Source organism: Ambystoma mexicanum, chromosome 1p (genome assembly GCF_040938575.1).
Source record: "Ambystoma mexicanum isolate Mex_15411 chromosome 1p, UKY_AmexF1_1, whole genome shotgun sequence".
NCBI classification, from domain to species: Eukaryota; Metazoa; Chordata; class Amphibia; order Caudata; family Ambystomatidae; genus Ambystoma; species Ambystoma mexicanum.
In genome coordinates this window covers 384,683,010-384,705,818 of record NC_090921.1, presented here as the reverse complement: position 1 = coordinate 384,705,818, position 22,809 = coordinate 384,683,010, and the positions used below count along the sequence as shown (strand labels likewise).

Here is a 22,809-nt window from a genome sequence, read left to right as displayed (position 1 = left end):
GAGGACAAAAACTGTGCCTCTTATTAATTCCAAAGTTTGTTATGAGATCTTCAATATTTCAGCAGCAGAAGGCTAGATATTTGTGGTCCATAGGCAACTGGCTTGAAAAGAGGAAGAATGTTTTCACGATAAAGTTGTACCATGCCCAGACACATTGGTGACAACATGGGTTATATCCGTATGCCTAGGAGAAGTGGTTTAAAATGAGCAAGTACTGTGATGTTTTTGTATAGAAATGTTTGCTCAATTGTAATGCTTTATACTAAAATACCCTGGTTAATGGACTAATTTACAGTTTTTTGAGCTGCACGTGGTAAGAGATGGTGCCACACATAGAAGAACTGATGTCACCGTTTGAGAATGGGGTTAGGGTACAACTGATCTTCTTTTTGCATCTCGATTCTCCCAGTTTTATGGAGGTGCCTCTTACACAGCAAAACAGCATTGGTCCAAATATTGTAATTTATTTTGTCTATTTCCATTGTCTTTCCAGATCACAATGAGCGAACGGAGCCTCACCCCTTTGAAAGACTGCTATTCGGAGCTTGTGCGGGATTGATTGGACAATCTGCCTCATACCCACTTGATGTTGTTCGGCGCCGAATGCAGACGGCAGGGGTGACTGGACACACCTATGGCAGCATTTTGGGTACTATGCAAGACATCGTCAAAGAGGAGGGATTTGTCCGCGGCCTGTACAAAGGGCTTAGTATGAACTGGGTCAAAGGTCCTCTCGCAGTGGGAATAAGCTTCATGACATTTGACCTTACACAGATTCTTCTACGTAAATTACAGTTAGGGGAAAGTATTGAAGGCTAGTAATATGACTAAAGAAATGTGTTTAAAGCAACCATTAGTATTGTTCAACTGTCAGAGCTATGCACAACTGATGTGATTTTATTGTTAATCCTGTTTACGTTTCTCTGCACAAATTGTACATTGCTCACCTGACAATGTTTTGTAGCAGGAAAGTTTGCAATGTGTGACTGGGCTAGCATTCAATGTTTTAATTTGGGGATACTTTCTACATATTTAAATATCTAGGTCCTGGAAAGATGGATGTTTTCCCACACTCCATATACAGGAGAGTGTTAACCAGCTGGAAGCAGGGTGTCTGGTTTTGTTTTTGGAAGAGCCATACGTATTTCCCACAAGACTAATGAATTAATATAGGCAAAGGGATGTTACATTCTTATTTTTATCCTAGGTAGCATGACATTGCTTCTGTTTTTACAAATACGTTTTTTTAACTATTGTACTACCGTATGCATTCGACCTGGTGTGTGCTGCTCACATCAGATGCTTCTAGTGCACCACATTTGTTACCTCGGAGCTGCTCTAATTTCAAGGGACCTTTACAGTCAGCGGGCAGAAGGTTTTATTATCGAAGTATTTCAATAGTAATGCAACAGTTTAGGGTATTTAAGAATGAACGTTGGGATAAACAATTCACAAAATGCTGAACGTTAGATTTCTTTGTTTCATTTAATACCACACGATATATTGCTGATACAATTAAGTATTTGCATACTAAGTGGGGTTAATTATCAATGCGTTTACACTGTGCTCCTATCCTTGGTGTTAGATAGTGGATCATTGAATAGTCTATTAACTGAATGCATACTATTTACAGGTATAATTTAATTCCTGTTAATTACTTGTTTTAAAGCCATTGCTAATTGATTTTGATTGTTTATACTTTGTGTACACACACAATATGAAGTATTCTACCCATGATGTAGTAATATCACCAGGACAACTTCTTTTTGACGTTAGTCCTTGATAGTTGAACACATACTCGGTTATCATTTTTCAGTTCCTTTTAAGATATCAGTTGCCTGACATTGCCACTTCTTTGTTAGTGGTAGTCTAAATTCCTTAGTGCAAAATCCTGAAAGCAGTTTTTTTTTCTTCAGATATTGTGCGAAGTAGACATAAGTAAAGGTTGGTTGGTTTTAATGAGTAGCATTGATGAACTTAAAGGGGCGTTGCATGCCACTGTAACCAGAATCTGATACTGCCTTCACGCTGCAGGGTGGAAGGGTTAACTCCAAATCAATCACTTTGTATAGTTTTCATCTTTAATCTGCAAAATTATTTTTTATAGCAGATGGATCTTTTGAAGGTCCACTAAATGCATCCGTCCTGGTGGTACCCCTTATCCTGCAAGGCTTTATGTTGAAATTCCACATACTTACCAATGTAATGTGGTTATTCGCCTGTCCTCTTAACAGTCTAGAGTTTTTATGTGCTGGTCAGTTTGGCACAACTGCAGGTCTATTCTCATTTTAAAAGTGAAATGGTATTTTGGACGCTCGTTGGCTATGTACACCTTTTTTTTAGATATAAAAACAAAATTGAGCCAATTCTCCTGCACATACATAGTATGAGATAAATTGCATTGCTTTCATACTTTTTTCATTTGCAAGCATGTAATACTTGAAATGAAATTCACTTGTTTATGTTTTTCTGTCATAAATGACACTTTTCTCACGGCAAGCAATAATGACTTGATTGACTTTTACATACATTTTGCAGAAAGTGGCAACTACCCATGCATGCTCCTCCAGTTAAAACATTATCAGTGAGATTCTTTTTACAGCACATACATCCTGGCCTTACTTGACAGTCAATGGTAGTTTTATTGCAGTGTATCATCTCAGAAGGTCAATAACAATACCTAGATTTTACAGCTCTGCTAACAATATCACAGTTTACGAATCGCATCAGTGGACACTTTTGATAGTAACTCTGTCTTGAAGTACACAGGTAACTTATTACCTTATATTACAAATTGGTAAAATGCTATTCTTTTAGAGGAGAAAATGTCTCTTAAAAAAAGATTAATTTGAGGAAAACTGTAGTTTGACAATATTTAAAGTAATTATTGTACTTTACTATGAATGTCTGTTAGGAAAGGCACATGGATAGCTGTGAGTGGATTATTGTTGGTTCTTTTGTAGCTCACACCTTCCATTTTGCAATATTTTTTTAAAAGTTTGCGCTAGAAATATTTGCAACACTGCCTTCTTTCCTCACAGTTTCTGTACACTACAAAAACACACATTTCCAATATACAACACGCTGTACTCCTTTCACTGCACACAGTCTAGCAACAAAAACGTACTTTTGCCAGTTCATCATAAGTCTTTGATCGCAGAACTGATGAGAAGAGGACAAGAAGGCTGTAGTTCAGGATAAAAGAGCGAAGGAAGGAAATATGAGGGTCAAGTGGGTTACCAGTGAGAACTGAATTGGGAAACATATGCTACATAGTCACCCACAAACCATATCTTAAGCAGCAATATAAACCATACACATTCTGAAACCATATTAAAAGGAGATCAATTTTTTCAATAAAAATACATTGACCTCAAAAAAATAAATTGGTAAAAATGGGAGCAAAATGATCATATGGAGCCATTCAGAACACATGGATAGCCCCTACTAAAATGGCCCATGCTATCTTCTTTGAATACATTGAAAAATAACCTACATAATGTGGCTTCCATTCCTCTAGTATAGTAAATCTCTACTAACAAGTTGTAGTTTAAATATTCAGCTTTCTTTCCAATCTTTCAATCCAAAAACAGTTTTTCTTGGTTAAGGACTGTTTAAGATCTCGGATCTGTGAGCAATCTCATCTATAAATAGTTTGCTGGAAAGGTTGAATAGCAGTATTGCATGCCACTTAAGTCAAAGCGATGGTCACCTTAACCCATGTTTTATCTGCATTTGCCACTGGAGCTTGATGAGCAAATTTTATTTTTATAAATACAAGGTTTTGTTTGTAAGCGTATAACCAAATGCACAATGCATGTTAGTGGGTAACATAACATTTTCTCAATCCAAAACAGATGTGTTCTAATCTGAAAACACAACCAAATGTCTATGTTTAGCCATCTTGTTTGAAAGCAACATTAATTCAGCCTTACAATTAAGTGGATTATTTTCAGATCTGTAATAATCGGTTTGGGGAAGTTCTTTAAAAGAGACACAAGCTTTTAACTTGTGGTGAAGCAAACTCCATCTCACAATGCTTTTGAGCTCTATGGATAAGAACATCATGTGCTGGTTGTTAGGTTAATTTTTTGTTGTGCTAAAGAAGCATTTGTTTTGTTACTCAATATCTACAATATGTGCCTGCTCGTGGAACAATACAGGAGTTGTGCTTCAAGCCCTGCTTCTGGTTCAAGTCCACTATTATAGCAGAGGCTACGTCAGAAAGTTTCTAAATGAATGGTTGATTCTGTAAACCCAATGTATGTGGCAGCCAGGATAGGTTTGTATCTGAGCTGCTGAAAGAGAAGCCACCAAATATCAGGCCTTATATCCTGTTTCTGCAACTTGTAGCAGTGTATGTCTAATTCTGGAAAACTGAAAAGTTACTCAAGACAGGTTCTCTTGTCGATTTCATTTTTTTGTGTCAACAAAAGGCCTGGTCTATTAATGCATTGCGATAGTGGCTTTTCTTTCCACCTTATTCTTTGTAATTTCTATTTGGCAGTACCCACCTCAAAGTTTGATTTGCATGACTACTTAGGTTATTGCTATTGCAATGCTCCTTAGTCGTTGCCCTCCACAACACACTATTCCATGCACGATCTCCAGCTTGACTGCTGCCAAGGTTTCTTTTGATAGTAGCCCTTTAAATTCCCCACCCCACAGTTGATGATATCAGTTAAGTAATTCATATATTTCACAAGTCACTTGTTTCTAAACTGCAAAGTGTTATACATTATAGTTTAAGAAGATATAGTTGTGCACTGGTATAGCAATCTTTAACACTGTACTCCACACATCTCAAACAGATGGTCACTTAACATTCCCTTTACACACTTTCAACACCGATGTCGTGCAGAGAGAAAACCGTAGCTTTTAATCGCAGAATCAGTGGGTAGAACTGAACACCATGCCTGCTCTTCCCCTTGCTAAGCTCCATATTTGCACGATAGCCCAAGCTTCCCTTATGGTTTTATAATGTGTGTTCTGATCGCAGAAATCACCTAGTATCACAGGAGTCCTGAAAGGGCTGTTTGGTTCCAACCTCCTTTGCACTTTCCTTTCTTTGTTAGAAATGCAGACACTTGAATTACTTTCAGAGGCCACCTTTTTTGCAATTTATATTCTGCACAAGTTCCTCAGGTTGATTCTAGTCATCCTACCATGAAAATGTACCGATACAAAGAGAAAACACCCATATGTTCTCCTACCAAGAGTTGAGACCACTCTCTCCATACTTAGTATTACATTACATTTCTTAGGCACACTATTGGCCCTCAGGCATAAAGGCGCAGACTAGACAAACAATAAGGAAACAGGGAAAGAGACGCAAAAGAACAAAACCCAGAGGAGTGTAAAACAAGGGCCTCCCACAAAGCAAGCAAAACGGGGCATTGCATAATAAAACTGCCTTACTAAGAGTCAGGAAGGTATGATTCCTGAGTAGTTGTGAAACCGGATCAAAGAAAAGAGGCTGGGATTACTCTGGGTAGGCCCTGCTCATACATCACTTTTAACCTGTACTGATCTGAAAGCTTGGTGTTGAATTGGTTTGCCTTCCAACATCTTAAACCCTTTACATTTTGTGTCATGCATACTTTTATGTTTATGTTTATGGTTGTAGCATACTGTCATGTTAGAAACGTTAATTCTTTTACATACCTTAATCTGTGCACGTCTGTATAGTTTTTTTTCTTTTTTTTTCTTTAACAGATTCCTAAAATTACTATGCAGGAACCTGTTAGATAGTGAATTTGGTTCATGGTTTGTTTTTTGTTAAGTTACAGTAAGATTAGGAAATCGGAATGCGGTTGAATATAATGCTTAAATATAAAATCTATTTCCTATACTAACACCGTTCTTTTTCTGTTTTACTTTTTGACACCATGGTGAGTTCAGAGTGATCTGTTAGGATCCCAGCCTACTTATTACGAAATATACTCTCTGCAAACACAGGAGAGGGATATTGATTGCCATAATGGGTTCTTGTATTCTTGTGGTTAATATGTTTGATTTAATCAGTCAGTGTCCATACTGATAGTGTCAGTTCATAATTCAAGTGCACTATATTAATAATGCACTATTTTGTGTTTGGTCCACCTTCTCACTTGGAAACTCAATATGATTGTTTTCTTTTAGTTTTTATCGTACAGCCCAGTTTATTTGATCGCTTCTGTGCACACCACTACCACACCCCCCTGCACCTCCCCTCCCTTAAATTGGTTTGGGCTCACTATTCCCAACAATCCCTTAGCCCAATCCCAGGTAAATCGTAATGCCACACCAGCAGCCTCTGCAATGCACCACATACTTATACAGTCTACCCCAAGCTCAACTGTTTGTGATTAAACAGACACAGGAAAAGTTAATCCCAGCAACCTGCACCGGCCGCACTTTGTTATACTCCAGGTACTCTCCAATGAAGGCTGAATGGCACACATACCCGGTGCTATCCTGCATTGTTGTACTTATTTCATGCTTTTATCTCCACCTAATTTTCCTAGGTGGCTGTCACATGCAGTCACTAAGCTCTCTCTTTTGCTGGTGCCATCATGTTGACACCTTTAACCAGCCCAGTATTTTATTTCAACTTGCATTCTGGGATTTGTAGTTTAACCTTTCACTTAGTAACGTCAGCACCTAAAAGTCCCGTCATGCAAACTGCAGTTGGCTAAAAAGCACCCTACATTGACTGTGTCACACAAACTATGGTGCCACTGGACAGGTGCAGCTTCTCAATGAGAACATTTTTGTATCCTACCGTGCACTCTCGCATCCTCCAATGCTCTCTCACCAGACAATGCTTACTTCACGGAAAAATGAGCAGTGACACGCAGTGTTGGCACTTTTTAGCCATTCTATGGCTTGCTCGCGTACTTTCATGCTGATTTTCCTCCAATGAATAAATGTTCAAATTCTTGACTATCTTCTTGTGCCTCTTCTGAATTAAACCATTCGCGGTTTAAGCCGCCATTGGGGTGGAGTTTTTTTTTTTTTAGCACTAACCAAATAGTACAAATGTGTACTCAAAAATATTAATCTGATCAAAATGGGATCTGATCCCCAGGCTGATCTTGCTTAGGTCGACATCACACCGGAGAGCGTTTGCGAGAACCTTGGGTGGACGCAGCACTGCAAACAGTGCTGAGTACCCCAGCTGGGGTTGGGGGGCAGAAAGGAGAGCCCAGGGTTTCAGATGAGGGGCCTGGGGAACCCGGGGCCCCACCCTGGCGACGCCACCGCATATAGCCATTGAAAGAAAGGGCTAAACTCAGTCCATGTGTACCTGCATGGCCTGCCGATCGCACACTTGGTTTGGTGAGTATAGCAGAATTAGAAAATCCAACAATTGGTTAAAGAAGCACATATGTTGCAGTGATGTATTCTTTTTTACTCGTGAGGAGCTTATGTTATCAATTTGTGATTTTAGGAGGAGTTTAGGACTGAAGTTAAGGTCAGAAGTAGCTTATTGTGAAATTTTTATTTGAACAAAGTCAGCTAAAAAAGTATAATGCACACAGCTCCTTTCATGGTACACGATTTTGGAACTAGCAACTGCTTTTTTGTTCACCTTTAAAGCCCCCGTTTAAACTTTCCTTAGAAACCTGCTTTTAAAATAAAGGAGCATGACATGAGCTAGTTTAATAGAAAAGATTTTAAAATACACTGACATGGATGAGGAGATTAGGGTTAAACATTTGTGAACTTGGTGTATGCATGTGCTAGTCAAAAAAATCCTTGTGTACTGCGTCAGACTTTCTTGTATGCAGTCTTTCTATTTTCCAGTCGTGCAGACGATATTGGGGTAGTTAAATTAACGCTGATGAGTGGCTTGCGAAGTTATATCACCCTTTCGATATCCTCTCGATCGGCTGGGTTGGCATTGGACTTCTTACCCTTTGAAGGTTGTACAGCTTTCTGCTGGTTCGTTCAGTGCTCACTAACTACTTCCTGCCTAGAAACTGAGTTGGAAAGGGAGAAGATGCACATACATTGCAATGGCACAATTAATACATTTTCTAATAAACTTTTCTGCGTCTGGCACTGGGAAAGGACAAGGGCTGGTATGCGATACAAGCTAAACGCCAGTTAAATTCACAGATTATCTATTATCCAAGGTAGCCTCTTCTTTGAGTAGTTTATTAACTGGCCCTTTTACTTTGCGAACTGTGAAAACCTTTTCAGCTAGTCGCCTGGACCAGCGAGTCCATTAAACCCAGCAAATGTAGCCAACACATATACTGCTACTGCATACTTTTCCTCCTGATAGGATAGGATTTTATGTGTTTGCAGTCATCTGTGTAAATACCTTTAGACCTGCAAGGGGGTAGTGGGCAGGGTATCTTCCAGAGTGAGGGGTTGGTTATTGGCAAGGAGTGCGCATTCACAGAATGCCCCTTCATAGATTTTCTCCATTATATTTCCTAGAATACATTTTTTACCAGCTCTCAGTGACTTCAATTTGTGATTTTCCGAGTTATGCTCTAGGACATAACTAGAATTTCCCCAACAAATAGTTAAAAGAGAGGCTCCAAGATAAACCGGAACAGAGTCAACAGGAAAAGCAATAAAACTAGATGGGTTATTTCCAAGCCCCTCCGAAGAGTTGTTTAATCTTCAGGATGGGAGAAACAAAGGAAACTGGTCAATGAGCATAGTCCAAAATTCTAACCTGTCAGAAATATGACCTAAAACAGAGCTGGATATATAGTCCCCTTTGACAAAGCCTATGGCCCAAAGGGGAGTAATATCCACTCCTCCTCCACTCTTTCGTGTCCCCACTACTTCGCAATTGTATAGCCTGTTTTTATTGTGTTTGTCTGTTTTAAAATGCTAGCTTACAGAGGCAATGTGTATGGATGTGAATACAACCTTGACCGTTGTTTTGTAAACCTTTAAGAAAGACCACTAATGAAGAGGACACACGAATGAAAGGGTTTTGCAATAAAAACCTGTTTGTTTTGAAGCAGTGCTATATCCTTCTGTTAGTTTGTAAATATCTTGTCACTATAAAGTTCTTAGCCCAGTTGCCCTCGGGCTTGGTGCGCTTTACAAATGCCAAAATAAATAAATTGTTTAGTGGGGTGTCCAGTGAACAAATGCTCTGCTCCATACCTCCTGGAGCAATAGCGGTAACAGTCTGTAGCACTTGTGGTTTGCATTTATTCCCCAAGCCATCAAATGCTGTTCTTGTTAGTCTGACTACTAATGTGCAAATGGGAAATTGTTACATCAGACAATGCCTGAAAATCACACTCAAACAGTTTCAAAGAGTTGGCCTTTGTTTGGTGTGAGGTTGTGGTTTTGTTACGTGGCCAACCTTCAATGCAAAGTTGGTATGCCTGTATATCCCTTCTTTCATAAGCATTCATTCTGTTTCTTCCTATATCTTGAGCATATCGCACAAACCGTTTAGTTGCCTTTGTAAAGGTGTCTTTTTCGCATCAGTGTTCCCAATTTTGGCTGAAATTCTACTTTGGTGCTGTAAAAGTTTGTCGTTATATAGTGTGTATATATTTTAAAAGATGTGCCAAGAGAATATCTATTTAATAAAACTTTACAACAAAATCAGAAGTGTCTTTTTCTTTTGCCTTAAATTAAATATGCTGTTAAAATGTTACGTTTAACGTTGACTTCATAAAATATGTGGCACATTGCTATTGTTCACTAATGTTTTATTCAATAGCCGCTGGCGTTTAGTGATCACAGAACAGTTTAGTGTATTTATATACAAATTAAGATATCTTGTTTAAAAAAGGCAACCAATCGATAACTTAAGTGACCAAATATAACTTGAACCAGTCTTCTGGGCCTAATTTAAGATGCCTTGTCCTGGATTCCAGAAAAGCAAAGTAAGGTTTTCAGGAATTGGGGTAGCGGATGCAGAATAAAATGTAGTGTAGGACTTGTCAATGCATAATGGCTTTCAGAGTTTTTAATTCAAAACCGAAACGTGCAGCGGCTTCATTCTCTGCAACTCTAGACTACAATATAAATTAGGTGGTTTGTTAGATCCATGTGTGCGCGATGTCACAAATGCCAATCCTCAGATGCTTAACATTCTTTGCAGAGGAAAACAAAACCATGTCTTGTTTTATTCTATCATATCACATCTCCTCATCCAGTTCCATATTTGAGGCCTTCCATCCCTGAGACAGACCACCCATTGTTAAGTAAGATTCTTTTAATGGGACAAATAATCCCCACTTAGACGCTACTCATCCTGTTTTTCCTTTCAGTCCTGCTTGGACATGCGCACTGGTATTAGACCACTTTCCTCAAATGTGCCAGCTACAGTGCTTCTGAGGGGGTGCTGCATGTGTCACTTTTCAAACATGCTAAGCGGTCACAGTTAAAAGCTGTCCTGAAGACACTCAGAAGAATCACTCAGCAAGTCTTATCCCATAAACCTTTCCAGGAATCGATGTGTATGCTCAAAATTAGTTGCCTTGATCCACACCAGGTACGACACTCGTTTTCACCCTCCATTTTAAGGATTATGAATTGTGCAATTTGTAGACTTCTGTTCAGATGTCAAACTTGTCTTAGTTCAGTGATGGAAGGCGCCAGGAGACCAAGGACGGGTCGTCACATCATCCATTGAAGGTAGGCACAAAGAAAGGGACCCATCCAGTGCTCCAGATAAGATTTCGAAGTGGAAACATTTTACTCCCTATTTTTTAAAGTTGGGAGTAAATGATTTTTTTAGGGAGTAAAAATATAAGTCCCATTCTCAAGGAGTATAAACCAGTAAAAATGTTGTAACTGTAAAACTGGAATCTTTCTGCAATAATAATTTTGAACCTAGTTACTCATACTAGTTACTCATACATATTAAAAGATACATGTTTACTTCTACTGTTCAGTCAGTAATAATTAGTTTCTTCCTGTTGTACTGCACTTCTAGTCCAAACAGGTCCTTGGAGCTGTGTGGGTGAAAGGGGCACAAGGTCCTACGTGTGTTTTTCCTATTTTCTGTTGGGAGTATATTTACTCCCTATTTTTTGTGACTATTTGCCATTTTTAGGGAATAAAAGTAGCATATAAACCCCATATCTTTAGGGCTGGATCCATCCACCTAGAGGCCCAGAAGGTGCAACCTAAATGAAAGCACATTGAGAAGGATGTGTGGAATGTTCTCTTCCACAGTCCCAGTAAATCTTGCATTGTCCACTCTTAGACTCATCACAATAATTTCCTGCAATTCTGCTTGACAGGAGGAAGCCTTTCCTGTTGAGCCACTGCCCATATGTTAGAGAATCTTTGAGCCCTTGAAAGGGGAAACTGAGGAGGGCCCTCATGAATCTGGCATTTGATATGATTGTGGAAATCTTCAGACACACAGTCCGGATTCTTCAGATTCGCACCCTTCTATTACTGAGAGCTTGAAAATTTGAGTTTCAGACTCCAGAGATTTCTGGACTGCTTACAATGGAGGCAGTCAGAAATGGTTTATTAAAGAAATGTGGGGAACTAGTTAAGACGGGGGAGAGGAACTAGTGAGGACCCACATTTTCTACTAAACTCAATGGATATTTTTGTTGAAATATGTTCCACCAGTCTTTATCCTGGTCTCTTTGTTATCCACTCTTCTGCAAGGACGGTCGCTAGTAAAAAATATATCTCCTAAAACACTGGTTCCAAAAGAATCGAATCCGAGAAGAATTTTTCCTCCAATGTCACTGACCAGGCAGCTATTTATGGTACTTAAGCCATAAAATGTCTTCTTCAGCAAGTCCATTCTCCTCAGTTGTCCTGTCTTCTGCCTCTAACAGTGCAATGAGCCAGCAGTACTGGCTCTGCCACCTAAAGGTAGATGTTCCTTAAAAGTAGTTTACAATTTCCCTGCCAGGGTCAAAAGTTGTTTGCTGATGGATTTGAAAGTTCCACTACATTATTACCTGAGGATTGGAAACCCTCTATCCTAGACACCAGGCACCTTTTTCCAGTGAGAATCTTTCCCCTACTATTGTTCTAATTGTGAAGGGCTCATATCAGTAACTTTGAGATACTTGCTATTCTTTTGCCTCCATGCCGCAGCCAAACGGCATCCCTGCCTATCTTCAGAAGTTATAAATATAGGGGACGAATCTAGGGCTTCTCTGGAATCTGGGTGCAATCGGTCTCCTATCAACAGGTATTCAGTGTGATATTAAACTGAGCTATTGACGATTGAGAATGCATCATGATTGAAAGACACCAGCATCCAGAGAAACCCCATCAAAGCATAAACCGTGTATTTTGATTGTATAAAGTTTGTTTCACTAAAGAGTTGTAACACTTTTGTTAGACAAAGGAAACGGATGTTTTTATTGGATTAATTTCGTGGTCAAGAAGGTTTGTGATTTCTGACCATAGTTGGATCCAAGGGATCTAAACAAGTTTGTCATCGAAGCATCTTTCCGAATCCAATTGATAACTCTTTTTCAGCGGTACCTGGAAACTGTACATTCATGCCTTCGGTCAATCTCCAATTGAATAGACGAGGCGTTATGCCATGTTGTGGCTGGTTCACATTTTCAGTTTCGAGCTCTCCTTTAATCTGAAGGCTGCTCCCTGAAATTTTGCCCAGGTTTGGGCTACTTTGTTGAGTTGTTGCACAGTATGTGGGTATGCTAGTCTTCACGTACAGATTGATCATTAGCTGACCTACACTCAATCTACAGTGAGTTCTGTTAGGAAAGGACTGCTCTTGACTAGCAAAAACACAGCTGGCCCGTCAAATAAAATAGAATCCAAAAATGTTTGCCGTTTTTCTAGAGCAGGGTTTGACATGATCAATTACCAGATCTTTATCCCTTGGCATCAAATCCTGACTGACCACTCCCTTTTTCTCCCAAATTGTGGCGGTTTGTTAGTGTTAACCTGCGTTGGTGTGGTATTATGGCAATGCCTTCATCACATGATACATGTCTGCCACATCACAGCATTGGTCCCCAGACTTACGCTCACCTTTTCAGGGAGATGGAGCTGGATCCCCAGGTACATTGGTGATCGCAGATCTGCTTCATATGTGCTGGGGGGAGCCCAGTTTTCTACATTAGTCTAGAACTGATGATCATTTACTTGGGCACACAGATTGTCAGTGTCATTTGAATGCAATATGTCGGGTCCTTCCAATTTTGTTCCCTTAACCTTGAAGAATCGTAATCTGAAGGGACACCCTGGTCTCCAAAATATACATCAACAGTCTGGGCGGGACTCCATGCAGAGAGTTTCCACACAGACTGATTTGATGGGCTAATGGGGCAGAGACTCACCTTCACTCTCTGACAAACTTTTACATTCCACAAAAGGAGAGTATGTGACCAGATGCCCTCAGGACTTTTCCATCTCGAAGGATGTAGCTCTGTCTTTTCCTCTTTACTCGAATCTGCCACTACATTGGCATCTCGTGGTTGGATATATGCAATTCTCCCTAGCAATTGCTCCCGCCTCCAAGATATATTAGCTTGGGCGATTGTTTTTCAGTAGGCCCTGAAACAACTTGTTTTTCACCTGATTATTTGAATTCCTCTATTGTACCCAAGATAAGAAGTGATTGGGATTGTGTGATCCTAGAGGTCACAGGTTGCTTAGTAGATCCTGACTCTGGTAGTCCTTTCAGTGTCTAACAGAATCGAGGTGCTGATCTCGTAATGGTCCATTATTTCCTCTGTTTATTTTGAAGGGTACAAACGGCCCTCCCCGTGATGCCTAGTCTTTTTTCACATCTTTGCATATAGAGTGTTCGAATCACTCACGGTTAGTTTTCATGTACAGCAGTAACTTTCTCAGGCAGACCAGTATATTAATTGAGTTAAGACCCATTTCAAAACGTAATATATTGAAACTGGTACACAGTTCGGAAGGGCCAGCACCTTCCTCCCAGATTTGTCCCTCCAACTTACTTGGGTCCAATTTTCCTACACCTGTCCCTGTTTCTGGACCATGTAGAACCGTTGGCACCACCTTAGCACCGTAAAACTGAAGCAGGTGGTCCATAGTGAAAGAATACTTGTTCTTAATGTGCACCATTTGAGCAGCGTTTTTTCTCCCCTTTGCCCACACTGCCTTTTTTATAATCCCATGCTTCGAGGGTATTTCACTGTTTGAAGAACGGGAGTGTGAACAACCCCATTTGCCAATAAAATTTGGTGGGTTTTTCTTTTTCCATTGTAGCACAGTATGTTAAATTTAGAAGGGTTTGCCACAAGACCATTCGCCTTCACATAGTCTGCAAACCTATTGATGAGTTTCTGCAGGCCCAAGGGGGTTTTATCCAATAGCAACACGTCCTCTGACACCGTTCTCCCTCCACACTTGTGGGCGTTCTGAGTGGCAAAGATTAGGAGTAACTCCCTCTTGTAAGGCAACATTAGATGGCATAAAAGGAGCCATATTAATGCCTGTATATTGCTCAGACCCTTCCAAGGCTAGGGAAATAGCAGGAATAGGGGCCATAATGTCAAAGTTATCATTTCCTGGCGTACCCTCCAAGGATAAGGATACTGCAGAAAGGGGAGGCAGGAAGGCATTGTCATGTTCTTGAATTGGGCATTTAGGAGGAGAGGCATCAAGCTCAGCTTTATGCAGTTCCAGCTCAAAAGGGTCACCCTGCAGTCTGTTTCCTACGGGAACTGCGCGTCAGGACCTCTAAAACATGGTCTCTGATCCTACTGGTCCCACTTCCACCAGTCTTGCAAGGGACTAGTCACCTGGGCCAGGAGTATCAAATTAATACTCCTGGTCCCTTGATCGTAGCCCATGGACTCCTCCCTTTCTACTGGCAGCCATGGTTATGTCAGAGAACCTTCACTTAAAGTTAAAAGGGGGGCACTGATGGTGACTGGAGGTTAATGGTGGTCACCAAACACAAGATTCATGATAGAAAAACGTGGCTGTCACTGCTGTATCCACAGAGGGGAGGTGGTGGATAAACCGCAGGAAAGAGGGTGCTTACTGTGAAAATCGGCACTCAGCCGTGAGAGCCGCAAGAGCCGTGCCACTCAGGAACTCGTTGCCCCATAACAATGAGAGGCAACTAAGGAGCCCAAGTGGCAGCGATGCTCCGGTGTCCGCGCCCCCATCTCGGCCAAGGAAACCGAAGCCTGCAAAGACCACTGGACAGCAGGTCAGAGAAGCTGCGAGGGAGCTGCAGCCGACACGCCATTGAGGCAGAGCTGGTTAGAGGAAAGGACCTGAGCATCAAGCCGCACGGAAACTAAGGCATTACCGCTGCCTCCGACACTCCTCTCAATTCAGTGGGCCCAGGCAATTCCCCTTCTTATGAATGGGTATGATGGAGGTATTCCATGAGGCTGGAAAGGTTTTAGATTATAGTATACTCTGAAATAGGGTGTGCAAGATTGCCACGCATACATTCAGCTCCTGCTTCATTACTAGGTTAGAGGCCATTTGGTCCTGGGGCACCAGAGTTGAAGCCAGATGAGATGAGGCGGCGCAGGGTCTCCAAGTATACGTCCACATCCCATTTGTCATTACAAATGGTGAAGTCATCCAAGATGTCCCTTTTTTTTATAAAGTTTTTCCAGGTGTCTACACCATGCTTCTTCACAAGGTACCAAATGTTTCTACTCCGGTTCCTCCGAACCACCTCAGTCTGTTCTCTATCTCTTCACATTAGCAGATGTCTGTGGGTAATGGACCAATTTTAGTAGCACTGTTTTGCTTTTTTGACTAAGATCTTTATTTCCGGGTCTGTTGCTGTCCCTGCCTTTAGGGCTCCAATGTCTCTGCGCATTTGTGCTTTCCTCCATTGTCCCTCCATCACCTGCATGTGGGGCCGATGGTGTCTTTGGGCTCTATTTTGTGCTCCACATGCATTCATTCCCTGTTCTCCAAACGCTGGGCAAAACTCCACCGATAGGGATTTAAGCTTGTCAATTAACGGTGTGGATTTCCAAAATCCTTGTATGTATTTACCCATTGTGTCAAGGGTCCTTGGGTTCCAACCAATTTGTTTCTTCTTTGAATTCATGGCAAGGCTTCTGCAAACCAGTTTCCTGGGTGACTTTGTCACCAAGGCAAGGAGAAGTACCAGAATTGTTTGATCACTATGCAAAGTAACATTAAAGGCTTCCAACTCGTGGAACAGGCTATCTGACACATCCATGTAGTCGATCCAAGACAATGGCCCTCATTACGGGTCCGGCGGTAGCCATGCCAGTAAAACCAGCAGGCTGCTGCCAGACTTGTGGGGATTTAGCGCTGCCGGACTTGCTGGAATTACAGGGGCATTACAGCCCTTGTGGCCTGGTAATTTCAGCAGCGGCATTCTGTTATTCCCCATTCCAGTGGAGTCCCATGGGAATGGGAGCCCCAGAAACACCGGCACCATGCTGTAATGGTGCCCGTGTTTCTGTGTCAGTCTGCAGCCGTTGGCGTTACGCCCGCCAGGTGAGACCTGGCGGGTGCAACACCACATGGCCACAGAACTCAGTTGGCCAGTCCGGAAAACGGGGCTTGTACAGTTTTACTGGCACAGTTAAATCCAGACTGGCTAACTTATAATGAGACCAAATGAGTAATTCCTATGCCAAGTAGGTTTCAGAGGGGTGTCACCTAATACTTGACCATTTACAATCTGCATGTCCCAGCTCTCCCAAAACTCCCTCACTTCAAACATTGTTGAATTTATCGCATCTCATAATCGTTACAGGCAGTAGGTGAGAGCCAGTAAGAATTCATGTCTCCCATCAGAGTGACTTCACACCCCACACATTCTTTTTTGTAGGCTTCAATGATGCCATCCAAGGCCCCCAAGAAAGTACTCAGTTCACTGTAGATCTGATGCCAGTATGTTTACCACCAGGATGTATTTTTGGACAGAATTGATCTTGAGATCTATATCCACAGCTTACACTCTCCTGATATCGTGCGATGTAATGCATCCCTTCAGACCAATGCCTTGCTTAATTGCTATATATAAGCCACGCAATGGTCTGCCCCCATTCAATCTTGTTGCTCCCTGAGAGAAGACTTGGTGTCCATCTCACAACATTCTTTCCATTACGCAAGTCTCCTGTAGGCATACTATGGAGTATTCATTTAGGATTTCCAGTAGTACAGAATCTTGTTAGTTTCCCCTACTCCTTAACATTCCATGATGCTAAAAGGAAAGCATTAAGAAAGCAATTAAATGGAGAAACTGTTCATGATGGAAAATGAAGGCAAGGTTTTAGCAGACATTTAGAGAGGCTGCAAACCGAGAAATCAAGCTGTTTGAAAACCAAGATTCCTGTGATCTTGTGCAAGGATTTAAAAGGGAAAACTGCATATTGGAACTTGAAGGTAATGTTTAAGTGTATGTTGGAACTGGAAGGCACAATTCTCTGAGACCTCAAGAAAGCAGTTGACGGGTGAGACGATGCATGATGGAACGTAATGGCAAAGTTCCCATAGACATTAAGAAAAGGTCTGAAAGTAGAAACACTACATCAGGGAACTTGAGGACAAATCTTGTGGGGTAAGTTGAGAAAACGTTTGGCAAAAGAACTCTGCATTCTGGAACTTGAATGTTGATCAGAGTTCTTGAAAGGGTGTCTCCTTTGCCAATTGAGCATAGTATGCATGCTGTAATTAGAAAGCCAGGTTCCTAAAAACATTGAAGAGCCAGAAGTGGGGGCAACAGGGAAACCGTGGATGCTGCAACTTAATTTAATGCTACAGGGTACCCATAATTGAGAGACTGAGATAGATCAAACCATGGCAAATAGTCCAAATGTAGAGTTCCAGACAATCTGCGAGATGTATTTTTAATAAATATTATTGGGTAGAAAGGTTGTCAACATTTTTGGAATTTATACAGCAAACACTGGCACTTCTCCACCCAATTTTTATTTGGCCCTAGAAACTGCTTGGAGGCATTACACTGTCCTCCAAGCAGTATAATGAAAGTTAGTAAACTAGAGTGACAGTGCTTTCTGCCCTTCTCCCTCAGGGTTCATCGTTTTTTGTCACTAAAGTCTGCTTTTGCATCTTACTGTATCCTCACTGTTATTACTGAGATGAGGAAGGAGGCCAAGGATGGAATTCATTGATTACTTACAAGTAGTTTTAATTTATTAGTCATTTGAGTCTTACTTAGCAACATCTTTGTCCCCATCCCACCCTGAGGTTATTCTGGCTGCCTTGTGTTGCTTGCATACAGCTCCAGGATGAGGGGGGGGGCACTTTGCCCCATTAAAATTATAACTTCATAATATGTGGTCTGTATCAGAGAAGGAATCTTTAACTGGTAAGAACTGGGGCAAAAGAGTAGGATACAGTATCGAAAATGATGGGTTTTCTTTAAGACAGTGGACTGTGGTAATCTGTGGCATTTGTTGTGTCTGTGGTGCTTGTTTTATCTCTCTGGTGAACATCAGAGTTTGCAGGTTCTTCCTTCCATGTCCTGGTCTTGTGGGTTCTTTCAAGCCTACTGTATTAGCAGCAGACTGTCCCCATTATGAACTAGTTCCTCCTTCAGAAATTTACATATTGGCTACCTCGGTTCTTCCAGGTTCCATCTAGGGTATGGAGGATACTGCAGAAGTTGGAAGTAGTCCTTATATTTGTTGAATTTTCAGGAAATTAATTGGCATTTGTTTGAATCTACATTTGTATATTAGATTCAAACAAATGTATATTCTCAAATGTTGTTTGGCTGCTTACTTCCAGGTGACCTAATCATACAAAGTTTTTTTTTTTGTTTTTTATGGGATGTGGTGTGGATAAAAAGGTATCGGAACACAAGCAGAATTGAAAGACCACACCGCATTGCGAGTAGAGTAATTGTGGAGGGCAAAAATGAAGGAAGTGGTACTGCTGACACACATGGAAAATTAGATTTCTCAGACAAAAGTACTACAAAAAAGGAGGAAAGGCAGACCGGTTTATCATGGTGAATATATGGAGGTGGCAAATGATTAGAGACAAAATAGGATTTCTGATGAATGTATGCACTTTTATGCAAAACTGTAAACTTCAGAAGTCTTGGAAGATCGGGATGGCCTAGATTGGTACCTTAAACAGCTGGACCTACCGCACAAGACACCATAGGGGATAGTGGAACTAGTTTCTCATCAAGAGATGAAGATGATCAGAGGCATGCTGAGCGGGAAAGCCACCGGAGAAGACGGATACATAGTTTGATTTAAAAAAATCTTCCATTCCTGTCTAGCCCTGCCGCTTGCGAAAATGTACAATGAAGTTCAAAGAGTCCAGGACCTACCAAAAAGCATGTTGAATTCGGTAATTTCCATCATAGAAAAAGAGGGTAAGGACCCAAACAAATGTGGATCATACTCCCCCATATCTCTATTGAACATTGACTTGACAATTTTAGCGAAAGTGCTGGGGACTAGACTAAAGTCTGACATCCTTGATCCATGGGGGACCAGGTTGGGTTTATCAAAGTGAGACCAGTAGTGGGCAACCTCCGGAAAACACTTCATCTGTTGCACTTGGCAAGAGAAGAGGCCAGGGAAGTGTACCTTGTATCACACTATGAGGAAAAAACAATTAGATCGGGTGGAATGGGCATTTTTACTTGTGGTGCGGAAGCAAAAGGGCATCAAAAGTAACTTCTTAGCCTGGATTGATGCAATGTACAAAGAATCGAAAGTTAAAGTCTGAGTGAATAGTGTTGACTGAAGAGTTGCAACTTAGTAGGGGAACAAGGCAGTGGTGCCCCCCCTATTGCGGTGCTGTAGTGATGGAACCCCTGGTGACCGCAATCTGCAAGAACACAAATATTAAGTGTCTCCAATGTGGAGGGATGGGATTTTTTGTTGCTCTTTGCAGACATTCTACTGTACCTCACAGACATGGAAGATTCGATCAGGCATCTGAGTGAGTTAATAACTGGTAAAATTTGGTAAACTAGCAAGTGAGCTGTCAGTTTATTCTTTGCCTCTGTTTCTATCGTTAAGATCCAGTCCATGTCCTCCATTTTCTTTTTTACCCTTTGCGGGTTCTGGGTCAGGACTTCTACTGTACGCTGTACTAATTCCAACTTTTCTTTATTTCCTTTTACCCGTGTGTTAAGCGTTTTGCAGCAAGCTTCAGTAGCCTCAGCATTTAGCAAATTGTAGATCTCCGGCTTTCCAACAGAATTGATTTCCTGAACAGCATCATGCCGTTGCACTTGATTATTGCCCCAATGACCGTAAACTTAGTTCACGCCTGATTGATGGCATTTGGGTAGATTTTGGTAAGTTCAGGACACTTCTCCAAAAGTAAGCTTCTAACTTCTGCCAGATCTTTCGAATATCCGGCATTGCATCCACTCCATATGTTAGCGTTGGAATAACCTTAGTTTTGTAAAATTGCATTACTTGTAAGAGGGAGAATCTTCCGAATGTTTTATCTACTGCTCTGGCTTGCGACGTATATTTTCTGTTTTCATCCAGTGTGCACTCTGCATGGTGTTTTCTGCTTTGGAGTTGTCTAACATAACTCCCAAGTACTTGAATTCAGTTACTTTCTCAATTATTCGAGTCCTCCAAGTACCATCGCAGGTTTTCTTTCTTGATTTTTCCAACAGCAGCACTTTTGTTTTCGCTTTGATTTCTAGGTTGTTTTCGCTAATATTCGTGGCCAGATTATCCAATTGTCTTTGCAGACCAATAGTCGTATGATCTAACAGGATCATATTGTCCGCATATAGCAACCGGGATATCGTTGTCTGGCCAATTTTAGGTGGGAATGGTCTCACACTTTTTTCAGTTTTTTTTTTTAAATCTCCCAGATATGCTAAGAAGAGCGCTGGTGCCAGGGGCCATCCTTGTTTTACCCCCCTTGTGGTGGGTATTCCTACCAAACAGACCTTGTTGGCCCAAACGGACTCTCATCCTGGTTTTTGAGTAAAGGTCTTTGATTGGTTCTAGAGTCGTTGGTGGGCAGTTCCAGGTCGAAACTTTTCCCCAAAGTTTTTCTCGATCAACCCGGTCAAAAGCTTGAGCCAGTTTGATGAAAGCGAGGAAGACCCTAGGGCTCCCTTCCAAGATCTTACTCTTTATTATGCTCAGGAGCATAATATTAATTGAGATACCAGTGTTTTTCTTGAAACCCGCCTGAAACGGGCCAGCACAAGCCACACTCTTTGCCCAAGATTGAAAACAAGGTAACAAAAGAGACCCGAAAACCTTCCCGATCACATAGAGTAATGTGATCAGGCGGTAGTTTCTGGGTCTTCTCTGCTCCCATTCTTGTAGATGGACACCAATGTCGCTGATGCCCAGGACAATGGCATGGTCTTAGTTTCCGAACATCTTTTGAAGACCATACTAGTAAAGGATGAAAACTCTGCCGGGTTTTTCTTCAGGTCAGTATTTGTGAGCCCATTATGGCTAGGTGCTCTAAATGTTTTTAGCCCACGTATCACGTCTTCAATGGCGGCTCTATCGTGTAAGTCGTCCCAAGCAGAGCTATTTCCGTCTCCCTTCGAAGTAGTGATGTTTGGTAATGAGTGAAATAAGATTTCAAAATACTCCACCCATACAGCTTCTCATACGCAGTATGCGATGGTATCCTACGAACCGGGTTCTGCTGATCCTATCAGGGACCAAAATTCATGTGGGTTGCAACCCCTCACCATCTTTAACATAGCTTCCGAGTCTTGTTGGTATAATGTTATCCGGTAGTTCTTTAACCAGTTGTTGTACTTCTTAGTTTCTTCATATAGGAATTTCTAGTTTTTTTCAGTCTTATGTTTTGACGCCAGTATTTTGATTTTGTGCAACTCGTGTCTTTTTCCCACCAAAATGCTGTCAAAGTTATGTTTTTTCCGGTTTTGTTTGCCACTGAGAATTTGTTTGGGGACATTATATATACTCAGCAATGGTCTGATGTTTGACACTTCTTCAGCAGCGTCTCTATAATTCGTTGTTAATTCTTTGATGTTCCTTGCAGTTAACCTTACTCGATTTTCCATATTAGTCTTTATTTTTTTACCCGTCACAGTCGCCCATGTTATGGACAGTAAATTGTGATCACTGCTTTTACTCTTTATCAACTCAAAGGTTGTTATTGCTGATGACATGGCTCGTGACACGAAAATGTAATCGATAGTAGCCGAGGCTCCCTCTCTTTCCCAGGTTGGAGTACAATTTATTTGGTTAAACAGCTCTTCCGTATTTAGGAGATGTCTTGATTCCATCAATTCCATCCAGAAAGTGCCATGTTCCTCCGAAGGGGATTTTCTTCTCTGGCCTTCCGGCATCCTACATGTGGCATTTAAGTCCCCACATATAATTATATGTAGAACTTTGTGATCATCGTAAGCGTTGTAAACTATCTTTTCCATCATTAAGATATACTTCTTGTTTGTGATCACTTTGGGGTTCCAGTAGGTGTTAATTATTACTATTTGTGTGTGTTCCATTTTCCCCAGTTGCACATTGATCGATTCCCAGATTACAAGCGTTGCCAGCACCAAGCTGTTTGCTACAAGAGTCTCTTTGATGTGGGTGCCGCTACCAGCGCGGACAGCGATTATAAGGCCCAAAGAGGGTCTCCCTTTTAACTCTTTTGTGGCCAGAGCTATTTTCAAAGCATAGCCATCCAAAGTAGGTTTTCGGTCAGCCACGTTTCTTGAAAACAAAGAACATCAAAAGCTCCTAAATCGACATCACTGGTTCTTGTGAGATGTTGGTAGCATCTCGTGTTCCAAGATCCCATCCTCGGCTCAAGAAGCGAAACCTCACTTGTGGCCATGTTGTCTGTATTTTGTAGATGGAGGGATACATTACTATTTTTTTTAATGTGAAATTAATTCCTTTGGCATCCATGCCCACAATTGGGTCAGCGGAGCAGGGGCGGTAG

General features: G+C 41.2%; 1 protein-coding gene across 3 annotated transcripts in view; it reads left to right on the top strand.

Annotated features, from left to right (window-relative positions):
• Positions 1-9,570, top strand: part of SLC25A42 (solute carrier family 25 member 42) — a 409,509-nt gene extending 399,939 nt beyond the window's left edge. For all 3 annotated transcript variants that reach the window (XM_069649132.1, XM_069649131.1, XM_069649133.1), the window contains one exon: positions 494-9,570. In XM_069649132.1, the coding sequence (XP_069505233.1) occupies positions 494-819 (326 nt within the window). In that variant the 3' untranslated portion in view covers positions 820-9,570. The remainder of the gene's footprint in view (positions 1-493) is intronic.
• The last annotated feature ends 13,239 nt before the right edge of the window (positions 9,571-22,809 follow it).